Genomic DNA, 11,993 nt, shown 5'->3' on the forward strand with positions numbered 1-11,993 from the left:
CCACCTGAGAAATGATAGGCTATCAGAAACATGGATTTCACAGAACAGTTTGACCTCATCCTCCCAGCTAATTATGACTGGGCTGCCGTGTATAGCCGCGTGGTTCCAATTACCACTTAAGTTCTTGTACCCTTCTGTGTGTGACAGCTAGCTAATCCTGTTAGCCGTGGGCAGACTCGTGCAGAACAGGAAGAACAGGAGATGGGATTTGGTTATTGTATATCCTCCTGTAGTGAGTTCTGATCACAGCAGGAGTGGTGTAGCTATTAGACTAGTCCTAGGTGGGGTTGTAACTTAAACTTGACACAAAACCCTGCCTTGCCTAGATAAGCTCTGGGGCTATGTGGTGTGTGTAGAGTTGTAAAGCTGGAATTTTGGTCATGAACAGGTAATCTATGGTAACTTTGGTAATTTATATTTGAATAACTTGTAAATGTACAGTCGTGGTCAAAAGTGTTGAGAATGACACAAATATAAATTTTCACAAAGTCTGCTGCCTCAGTTTTTATGATGGCAATTTGCATATATTCCAGAATGTTATGAAGAGTGATCAGATGAATTGCAATTAATTGCAAAGTTCCTCTTTGCCATGAAAATGAACTTAATCCCCCAAAATCATTTCCACTGCATTTCAGCCCTGCCACAAAAGGACCAGCTGACATCATGTCAGTGTCTCCCGAGTGGCGCAGTGGTCTAAGGCACTGCATCGCAGTGCTAGCTGTGCCACTAGAGATCCTGGTTCGAATCCAGGCTCTGCTGTAGCCGGCCGCAACCGGGAGACCAATGGGGCGGCGCACAATTGGCCCAGGGTTGGGGAGGGAATGGCAGGCAGGGAGGTAGCTCAGTTGATAGAGCATGGCGTTTGCAACGCCAGGGTTGTGAGTTCGTTTCCCACGGGAGGCCAGTGTGAAAATAATAATGTATGCACTAACTGTAAGTTGCTCTGGATAAGAGCGTCAGCTAAATGATGTAAATGTGATTCTCTCGTTAACACAGGTGAGAGTGTTGACTAGGACAAGGCTGGATATCACTCTGTCATGCTGATTGAGTTAGAATAACAGACTGGAAGCTTTAAATAGAGGGTGGTGCTTGAAATCATTGTTCTTCCTCTGTTAACCATGGTTACGTGCAAGGAAACATGTGCCGTCATCATTGCTTTGCACAAAAAGTGCAAAGCAATGATGTGAAGAAGGCTTCAGGGCGCCCAAGAAATTCCAGCAAGTGCCAGGACCGTCTCCTAAAGTTGATTCAACTGCGGGATCGGGGTACCACCAGTGCAGAGCTTGCTCAGGAATAGCAGCAGGCAGGTGTGAGTGCATCTGCAAGCACAGTGAGGTGAAGATTTTGGAGGATGGCCTGGTGTCAAGAATGGCAGCAAAGAAGCCACTTCTCTCCAGGAAAAACATCAGGGACAGACTGATATTCTCCAAAAGTTACAGGGATTGGACTGCTGAGGACTGGGGTAAAGTCATTTTCTCTGATGAATCCCCTTTCCGATTGTTTGGGGCATCCGGAAAACACCTTGTCCGGAGAATACAAGGTGAGCGCTACCATCAGTCCTGTGTCATGCCAACAGTAAAGCATACTGAGACCATTCATGTGTGGGGTTGCTTCTCAGCCAAGGGAGTGGGCTCACTCACAATTTTGCAGAAGAACACAGCCATGAATAAAGAATGGTACCAACACATCCTCCGACAGCAACTTCTCCCAACCATCCAAGAACAGTTTGGTGACGACCAATGCCTTTTCCAGCATGATGGAGCACCTTTCCATAAGGCAAAAGTGATAACTAAGTGGTTCGGGGAACAAAACATCGACATTTTGGGTCCATGGCCAGGAAACTCCCCAGACCTTAATCCCATTGAGAACTTGTGGTCAATCCTCAAGAGGCAGGTGGACAAACAAAACCCCGCAAATTCTGACAAACTCCAAGCATTGATTATGCAAGAATGGGCTGCCATCAGTCAGGATGTGGCCCAGAAGTTAATTTACAGCATGCCAGGGCGGATTGCAGAGGTCTTGAAAAAGAAGGGTCAGCACTGCAAATATTGACTCTTTGCATAAACTTAATGTAATTGTCAATAAAAGCCTTTGACACTTATGGAATGCTTGTTATAATACTTCAGTATACCATAGTAATATCTGACAAAAATATCTCATAACACTGAAGCAGCGAACTTTGTGAAGACCAATACTATCATTCTCAAACTTTTGACCACGACTGTTTTCATATTTAGCATGATTTTTTTTTATATCTGTGTCCATATTGTCCATGAGTTTCTAATGGATAGACCATAATGGTTCAAGATAATATAGAATAATTAATGAAAAAAGTATCTAATCAACAATGGCAACTCTGCAACTCTTCCAACGTTTGTCTTTTATCACAACTGCCACCAGTTTGGCGTTAAAACATTTACAACAAAGACATATTGACATAGTAAAATAAATAAAAGTGTGTCAAAAAAATACAAAGGCTATTTCATGCTGAAACCCTCACTATAAACACCAATAGTATTCACTAAATTAATTGCCGTGATTGGGAGTCCCATAGGGCAGCGCACAATTGGCCCAGCGTCGTCTGGGTTTGGCTGGGGTAGGCCGTCATTGTAAATAAGCATTTGTTCTTAACTGACTTGCCTAGTTAAATAACGTTTTTAAAATATATATATACAGTGGGGGAAAAAAGTATTTAGTCAGCCACCAATTGTGCAAGTTCTCCCACTTAAAAAGATGAGAGAGGCCTGTAATTTTCATCATAGGTACACGTCAACTATGACAGACAAAATTAGATTTTTTTTCTCCAGAAAATCACATTGTAGGATATTTAATGAATTTATTTGCAAATTATGGTGGAAAATAAGTATTTGATCAATAACAAAAGTTTCTCAATACTTTGTTATATACCCTTTGTTGGCAATGACACAGGTCAAACGTTTTCTGTAAGTCTTCACAAGGTTTTCACACACTGTTGCTGGTATTTTGGCCCATTCCTCCATGCAGATCTCCTCTAGAGCAGTGATGTTTTGGGGCTGTCGCTGGGCAACACGGACTTTCAACTCCCTCCTAAGATTTTCTATGGGGTTGAGATCTGGAGATTGGCTAGGCCACTCCAGGACCTGGAAATGCTTCTTACGAAGCCACTCCTTCGTTGCCCGGGCGGTGTGTTTGGGATCATTGTCATGCTGAAAGACCCAGCCACGTTTCATCTTCAATGCCCTTGCTGATGGAAGGAGGTTTTCACTCAAAAATCTCACGATACATGGCCCCATTCATTCTTTCCTTTACACGGATCAGTCGGCCTGGTCCCTTTGCAGAAAAACAGCCCCAAAGCATGATGTTTCCACCCCCATGCTTCACAGTAGGTATGGTGTTCTTTGGATGCAACTCAGCATTCTTTGTCCTCCAAACACGACGAGTTGAGTTTTTACCAAAAAGTTCTATTTTGGTTTCATCTGACCATATGACATTCTCCCAATCCTCTTCTGGATCATCCAAATGCACTCTAGCAAACTTCAGACGGGCCTGGACATGTACTGGCTTAAGCAGGGGGACACGTCTGGCACTGCAGGATTTGAGTCCCTGGCGGCGTAGTGTGTTACTGATGGTAGGCTTTGTTACTTTGGTCCCAGCTCTCTGCAGGTCATTCACTAGGTCCCCCCGTGTGGTTCTGGGATTTTTGCTCACCGTTCTTGTGATCATTTTGAACCCACGGGGTGAGATCTTGCGTGGAGCCCCAGATCGAGGGAGATTATCAGTGGTCTTGTATGTCTTCCATTTCCTAATAATTGCTCCCACAGTTGATTTCTTCAAACCAAGCTGCTTACCTATTGCAGATTCAGTCTTCCCAGCCTGGTGCAGGTCTACAATTTTGTTTCTGGTGTCCTTTGACAGCTCTTTGGTCTTGGCCATAGTGGAGTTTGGAGTGTGACTGTTTGAGGTTGTGGACAGGTGTCTTTTATACTGATAAGTTCAAACAGGTGCCATTAATACAGATAACAAGTGGAGGACAGAGGAGCCTCTTAAAGAAGAAGTTACAGGTCTGTGAAAGCCAGAAATCTTGCTTGTTTGTAGGTGACCAAATACTTATTTTCCACCATAATTTGCAAATAAAATCATTAAAAATCTTACAATGTGATTTTCTGGATTTTTTTTCTCAATTTGTCTGTCATAGTTGACGTGTACCTATGATGAAAATTACAGGCCTCTCTCATCTTTTTAAGTGGGAGAACTTGCACAATTGGTGGCTGACTAAATGCTTTTTTTCCCCACTGTATATATATTTAGGATAATGTTTTACAGCTTTGTCATTCTATAATTTTTTTCAGTAATCTTATTTTATTATTTCACAAATTTTACATGTGAGGGACAGAGATAATTACAGACACCTGTGATAATCTGAAGTACCCAAAAAAAGACACTAGATGCCATCTGATAAAATTCCATAAAATCCTTGAAAGTTACAAATGTTCTGTTAGTTTACTGGTAAACTGCAAAAGATTCCAATAATATATATTTGCAGCCCTAGGTGTGTGACTCTGTAATAATGTGTGGGTGCTGAAGTAATTTCCATTAAACATCTGTGTCAGTGGCTACGTGCTAATTATCTTTCCTTCCTCCCAAAGTGTGCACTTGTTCACTTCTCTTCACTGATTTGAAAAGAAATTACTGGTATAAGAAATATGGTGGAAACGCTCTATAACCCATCCTTTAACCAATCCACTGCTTATAGATTTGTGGGAAGTAGTGAACGAGTGTACACTTTAAGAGAAAATAGATATTATTGGGACACACCCAGTCAGTCCAAGTCTCACCTGAGTCTCGGGAGACGATGGTCTCTTGTGCGGCTCCGTCACCCCCCTCCCCCCAGGAGCGTATCTCCAGGACCACGTAGCCATTGTCTTTGGGTAGGGGCAGGGTCACAGACGTCTTCCCCTTGTCCAGAACCTTCAGAGCAGACTGGCCCTCGTGCTTGTACAGGACCTGAGAGAAGACAGAGGGAGGGAACATCTTCACACAAACTTATTGAATGTTTTTCCTTTCCCCCTTTGTTTAGTAAGCTAATGTTTTCATTCCTTTTTTTCTCTGCACAGCATCACACTATAAAACCAGTGTAGGATGGTTAATGTTATCCATTGATGATATGCCATATCTTGAATGCCTTTCTAGTGGCAAGCTGAGCCATATCAAATGCTCTTAGATTTTTTTATATTACCTTTTTACTGCACTACATATCTGATTATTTACAGAAGGGATTACAAGTAGTTTATGCAAACAACATTATTCATTTTCACCACATATCCCCTTTCACTTCACACATCTTAACATTATTTCATATATTTTGACAGTGCATTCGCAATATGACAATAACATACCCACATGCACACACCTCTCCTACAAACAGACACCACTCACCTTGTAACCCAGTACGGCTGATTCGTTGTCTAGGGTCTTGACATGATCCCACCTCACAGTTACCCATGAGCCATCAGTCTTCCAGGACACGTTGCCAGGGGGACGATTAGGAGCTGTAAAAATAAACAAAATAAACAACAAGAGACAACAACTTATTGACCTGTCTCACCTTCCAGGAGTCACATGACCAAGACATGACCAGGAAGTTATTGAGGAATTAAACTTAGATACTTGATAATAACTTGGTAATACAATGGTCTCACGCACATATTACAGACACAGAAACATGACGATCCAAACTGTAATTGAACTGCAAACCAAAAGGCATGATATTATATAGAATATAATAATATAGACATATTTGTGCCTTATGTTGACGTTAGTGGGTTAAGGTATCAGTGTCTACAGTAGCTTAAGGGAGAGGAGAATATCCTCTGTATCAGGATCAGCACAGACATGATTCCTTCTCACTCTATAAATCCTCCACAAGAATCCCTTTACACCCTTAAGCCCAGTAGATACTGGTAGCCAGGTGCATGGTGGAGATCCCCCCTCCCAAAAACACTGGGGCCACACTTGCGAACATTAGAAAAAGATTAAATTCAAGTTTAAGCATCAGCCTATAAAATTTGTTGCCGTATTGTCACGTGATAGAATGCTGCATTGCAGCTGGTCCCATCAGATAACATGGCACATGTTAGCCCTATGCTAACTTCATCAGGTGGCAGTGATTATTTCCTGTAACAACTTCCTCATCAGCTTATCAAATATGTTAAACTTGTGGGCGTGATAGAACACTTTTTCATGAGAGCATCCTTAACAGAAGTCAAACGGCACGATCTGCTATTCAAATTCAAATGTGATTTCACCTGGATGTTTAGATCACAGTGTACCGAGCCTGGCACCTGGTACTTTTCGCCGTTTGCGGCAAGTTCGAATCCCAGGTGAGATATACGTTTTTTCCTTTAAAATATAGAATTACATTTATAGTGATAGTGTGTTGTGAAGGGAATTGCAGCCAAAACCTTGTAAATGAAGATTACAAATAGGCTATATTTAATGAGGATCTTAGTGGAGTCCCTCTTGCAGACCGACACATGTGCTACTGCTACTTTATAGGGGTGTAACGTTAGTGCTGCTGGAGCGACGCTCCCCCACCTCTCAGAATGGGGCTTGTTTAATACTGTTTATATCAAAGCTAAAATCAGTCTCGCAAGACCACTTAATGATGAATTAGTATTCTACATATGCCTAGCATACAGAAAACAATAACAGTTACTGTTAGACCAAAAACATCCTTTAAATTCTTATGTAGGCTACACTTACATTTACAGCGTTTTGTATGCATTGTTAGAATCAACCACTTCGTCATTTAAGCCTTATTTGAATTGAGCATCAAGGACCAGCAGTGAACAGTTTTTTCCTTAACAAAAAAGCTTAACTTGAGAGGGACTCAAACCCACAATTACTGTGCCTCAGAGATTGAATGTTAAGCACCTTAGTGCTATACGCCATCTGGCAGTGATGTCAATTGTGTTAAATGACAGCCTTTTGACAAGGCCACAAGGCTCTTGTGGCTCTCGTACTATGTACAAAAAACTTTGTCTAACATTAGTAGCTAGTAGCCTAGTCAAGGATGCATCATGCTACATATTGATATTTGTGACAGACCAAGTGGAACAAAAGTAAACCTTGACTTTGGATGTTTACAAAATCTATCTGGTGGCCAAGTTGACCTATTTTATGAAATGCCGTTGGTTTGTAGAGAAAAGTAACATTTTTGATAGGCTGATGAGGAAGTTGTTTCAGGAAATAATCACTGCCACCTGGTAAAGTTAGCATAGGGCTAACGTGTGCCAGGTTATCTGATGGGACTAGCTACAATGTAGTGTTCTATCACGTGACACTAGGTCAATGATTTTAATTGGCTGATGCTTAAACTTCACCTTGAACCTTTTCTAATGTTTGCAAGTATGGCCCCATTGTGTTTGACCCCCTGGGTGTTCTCAGCTGGTAGGGACAATCCATCTCAGCCCACAGGGGAGAACTCATATTTACACTACTGGCCTAACCCAGTATTGTCAACCCACGGCTCACATCTGATCCTGGAGGAGGCTTTGGGCCAGGGCATTAAAACAATAGTGTGTGTTATGTCATACATACGGTGTCTTGATGGTGGCAATACTGTGTGTGTGTGTGTGTGTTGGGTATCCTACATACGTGGTCTCCTGGTAGTGACAGTGGTTCTGGGTGAGGCTGGTCCAGTGCCAGCGCTGTTGTAGGCCAGTACGGTGACATGGTACCGGGTGCTGGGTCTCAGTCCCACCACGTGAGCTGTCGTCTCCAGCCCAGCTGTACGCACACGGTCTGCAGACGCCTCCCGCTCATGCTGACGCCAGTACCGGATCTGTAAAAACACACATACAGACAGTATTGTCAAACAATTTGTTATGTGAGCGTGGGTACATCTCTTAAAGGAATGAGGTGCCTAATACTGGAATATTGTTTCTTCTACTGAAAAAAACCCACAAACTTTGTCAAATCATTAGGAATGTTCGATACCTGTACTCTTCCTCACAATATACTGTGTGGTACTATAAATATGAACATATTTTTTGGTGAGTCTTACATCTAAGCCCTTCGTTGTTTCATGCTTCACCTGAAGGCTCTGTGTATTCTGTTATTTTTCTTCTCTTAAACAATGTTTCCTTTCAAATATGTACAATTAACATATGAAAGATCAAAGTGTGACACCTGTTGAACTGTGATAATATTAATGACTCTGCCATTGTTTCCCCACTAGTTAAATACATTTAAAGAAAATCATGATAACCAACCATCACACCTAACCTGCCTGTCGACAGACTGCACATGCTGATGATCCCAACCAAACACAGCCCAGCTAATAAATGAATACCATCTTTATTAGTGTGGGGGTAACAGATCAAGGCTGAGAAGATAAGATGAGGTGAGGTCAACTCCAGTGGCGTCAGGAGACTAATAGCACCATAGCTGTTATCTCAGTTCACCCACACACCGGTTCAGACTGGTTTGGAGCAAAAGTCTAGAGATGGGTCCCAAATGGCACCCTATTCCATTTATAGTGCACTACTTTTGACCAGGGCCCATAGCGCCCATAGGGCTCTGGAAGAATAGCTTGTCACATATATGATATATGCTGGTGTTGTGCAGGTCCTGACCTCGTAGCCTCGGAGGATGCCGTTGGTGCTGAGATGTTGGATGGGGTCCCACGATACCTGCATCTCGAACGCTGTCAGAGCAGTGGCGTTGATCCTCGAGGGCGCCACCGTGGGCTCTGCAGGGATGGTCAGGGGTAAAATAAGGGTTGGGGAGTCGGATCATATCTAACACACATAAGTACGATAAACACAATGAATTTACATAATGTGGTTGGTAAACTCATCTGTTTTTTTTGTGTTTTTGTTCGCCCTCTTGTGGCAATCCAGCATAATGCTCCTAATCCTTTCTGCATGCCCCAGATCTGTTCTGATTCACCCTCCTCTGCAGAGTGCACCAGGGTGATCTGACTGAAGGGTTAGGGCTAGGGCTAGGGTTGAGGTTAGGGTTGAAGTTAGAGTTAGAGTTTGGGTTGCTCACCCTCTTCTGCAGAGTGCACCAGAGCGATCTGGCTGAAGGGACCCTCTCCTTTACGGTTGTAGGCTTTAATCTTCACCTCAAAGAGGTAGTATGGAGATAGGCTCTGGTTGGAATACACGTAGCGAGACGACTCCACGTTGGAAACACGCTCCACCACCCACGTCTGAGAGTTCCGCTTCCGGAATGCCAGGATGTAGCCAAAGCCATCTCCGTTCTGGTACTCTCTGGCCATGGGCTGAGATCGGATTCAAACAAAACTTTATGTCAATTTTCACAAAGACAAAACTCTCTCTCTAACACACACACACACACAGACACACACACATACACACACACACACTGACCGTCCAGGTGATGATGAGTTCGTTGCGATCTCCTCCTCCTCCACCTAGTCCACTAGGGGCCACTGTGGGAGCTGCTTGCTGGGTGCGTACGGTGTGAGAGGACATGCTAGGCTCTCCACTACCCAGGATGTTACTGGCGATGACCTGGAACTCATAGTCCATCCATGGCAACAGGCCAACCACACGAGTCGACTCAGCATTGCCTTCAATGTTAGATGGGTCTGTGGGAGAAGAGTGGAGGAGAAGGCGGGGATTAATTGATTGACACAAAAGCATACAGGTACACAGATAAGCACACACATACACACAGACAGTGGTGGTCCTCTTACCTGTCCTCATCCTCCTCCAACCAGGTGACAGCGGTGAGTGACCCATGATGACATACTTCCCGATGGGACTGTGGTTGTCATAGCCATGACTCCACCGCAACTCCACCGACGTCGCGGCAACGTTCTTCACCACCAAACCACCAGGAGGTCCCGGGGGGCCTGAAGAGAGACAGTTGGAGAATGCCTAGTCAGGACTTTTATCTAACTTCCTTCATTTACATGCAAGTACAAATTCTCACCCATAAAGTAGTGGACGTAGCTCATTGTGGCCTGGGGATAAAGATGATTATGCAAGTAAGTAAGTAAGTAAAAAATCCTCATAAAATGTTACATCTAAATCCTGCAATGCTGTAAAACAAACATTTTATAAGGATGACCATCGTAGGAAAAGGGCAGGTGAGTTGTTGTGGTATGATCAGTGTTTTACCTCTGACCACCAGTTTAGCGGAGGCTGAGGCGCTGTCCACCACGGTCTGAGCTGTACAGCTGTATGCACCTGCCTGACTCAGCTGACCACTCACTATCAACAGATCACCTATGGTCTCCTTCTGTTAGAGAGAGATAGAGGGGTGGAGAGGGGGAGAGAATGGGAGGGTGGAGAGAGAGAATGAGAGTGAGAGTGAGAGAGAGAGATAGATTAAAGAGAAAGAGGGTGAGAGATTAAAGAGAAAGAGGGTGAGAGAAAGACAGGGAGAGCGACAGAGAGAAAGGGAGGCAGATATATATATATATGTATAGAGAGAGAGAGAGAGAGAGAGAGAGAGAGAGAGAGAGAGAGAGAGAGAGAGAGAGAGAGAGAGAGAGAGAGAGAAAAAGAGAAAGAGCTTGTTCAGTAATTGGAGACATGGTCTGTCTGCTACAGAGAAACAACCAGGTATTCAGTATTCATATCATCACCATTTCACAGCAGTACTGAAGGTAACTTTACTTAAAATGAAATTCAATTATATCCAACACTCGGCTTTAAAAGTAGATACCATTATAAAGACGACTCCAGTGACAGTGAAATCACGGTGCTGACCGGAACTTGTTTGGGTCAGGATTCTAAACTCTAACCCCAGTAAACCCAGAGGCATGGAAAATGGCAAAGTCACATCATCAACCTAGAAGTGTTTCGTCAGCAAAACGTGAACGGTAGGGAGGGAGACTGCACATTAAATGGATGGTCTCCTTGATATGGTCTGCAGCGTAGATCTTAAGTTAATCAATTAAGCATATAATAGCTGTCTCTAATAAAAATGTTTATTGTTTAAATAAACCCTGCTTAATGGTTCTTATTTTCATTAATCAAACTGGGAATCATACTAATTTCAAGCTGTTTGATTCCAAAATCAGTTAAGCAGTTTAATTAAATTTCAAACTCTTTGATTCAAAATAACCCCAAGAGAACCCGTGGATTTGTTTGTGTGTTATTCATCATGACACCCCCCCATTCCTGCAATGGTTTGCTCTACTGTGGCCTGACTAACTCACCCCCTCCACGCGGTGGTACGGTCCGCTGGGGTCCTCCAGGTCCAGCAGAGCTCCGTTGAGAGCCCAGGTGAAGGTGAGGTCCATGGTGGGGTCATGTGATGCGTGACACTGCAGCGTGACGTTCTCCCCCTGATTGATGTCAGCGTTGGAGGGAGCCAAGGTGATCTTAGTGGCATCTGGAGGGAAGGAGGGAAAGGACAAGGGCAGATGAGGAGGAGGATAGTGAGGGAGTTCAGTTACCTCTGATAGTCTCAGTGTGTGTGTGTGAGTGTGTGTGTGTGTGTGTGTGTGTGTGTGTGTGTGTGTGTGTGTGTGTGTGTGTGTGTGTGTGTGTGTGTGTGTGTGTGTGTACCTCTAACAGACAGGTGTCCAGTGCTGTTGGCCTTGCCCAGGTAGTTCTCAGCAAAGCAGGTATACTTCCCCTCATCGGCCCTGCTAATGTTGTGGATCCGCAGCACCCCGTCTGGAGTCACTGTCACCCTGGAAGAAGAAGCAGGAAGCTTGTTACCTTCATTCCTCTTAACAGTTGGGAAATTAATTTGGGCTTTTTAAATGTTTGGGCCTTTAAAGTGTTTGCAGTTTGCGCTTGTTAGATGGGAGTCGAGGACAAAATCAAATCTAAAACATGACACACTTTCCCTTCAGATCACATTTCTCTTCTAATCTCCATTTGACCTTAACCTCTACCCTTTATGTTTAATTTCCTCTGGAGATGTAACAAGTGCACATTCATACACATACACACACGTACACACACGCACGCGCATAGACACACAGGTTAATTAATTATGTTTTTCATCTAGACACACAGACC

General features: G+C 43.6%; 1 protein-coding gene across 2 annotated transcripts in view; it reads right to left on the reverse strand.

Moving 5' to 3' along the window:
- The window catches only part of LOC311134353 (contactin-2-like), an 80,762-nt gene that overhangs the window by 5,372 nt on the left and 63,397 nt on the right, over positions 1 to 11,993 (reverse strand). For both annotated transcript variants that reach the window (XM_084168003.1, XM_084168002.1), the window contains 10 exons: positions 11,532 to 11,659; positions 11,180 to 11,355; positions 10,134 to 10,254; positions 9,707 to 9,865; positions 9,378 to 9,598; positions 9,034 to 9,268; positions 8,616 to 8,731; positions 7,636 to 7,822; positions 5,416 to 5,528; positions 4,815 to 4,983 (listed from right to left, as the gene is read on the reverse strand). In XM_084168003.1, coding sequence (XP_084024129.1) covers positions 4,815 to 4,983; positions 5,416 to 5,528; positions 7,636 to 7,822; positions 8,616 to 8,731; positions 9,034 to 9,268; positions 9,378 to 9,598; positions 9,707 to 9,865; positions 10,134 to 10,254; positions 11,180 to 11,355; positions 11,532 to 11,659 — 1,625 coding nt within the window. The remainder of the gene's footprint in view (positions 1 to 4,814; positions 4,984 to 5,415; positions 5,529 to 7,635; positions 7,823 to 8,615; positions 8,732 to 9,033; positions 9,269 to 9,377; positions 9,599 to 9,706; positions 9,866 to 10,133; positions 10,255 to 11,179; positions 11,356 to 11,531; positions 11,660 to 11,993) is intronic.

The sequence above is a fragment of the Coregonus lavaretus genome (genome assembly GCF_964263955.1).
Source record: "Coregonus lavaretus genome assembly, chromosome: 8".
Classification (NCBI taxonomy): Eukaryota; Metazoa; Chordata; class Actinopteri; order Salmoniformes; family Salmonidae; genus Coregonus; species Coregonus lavaretus.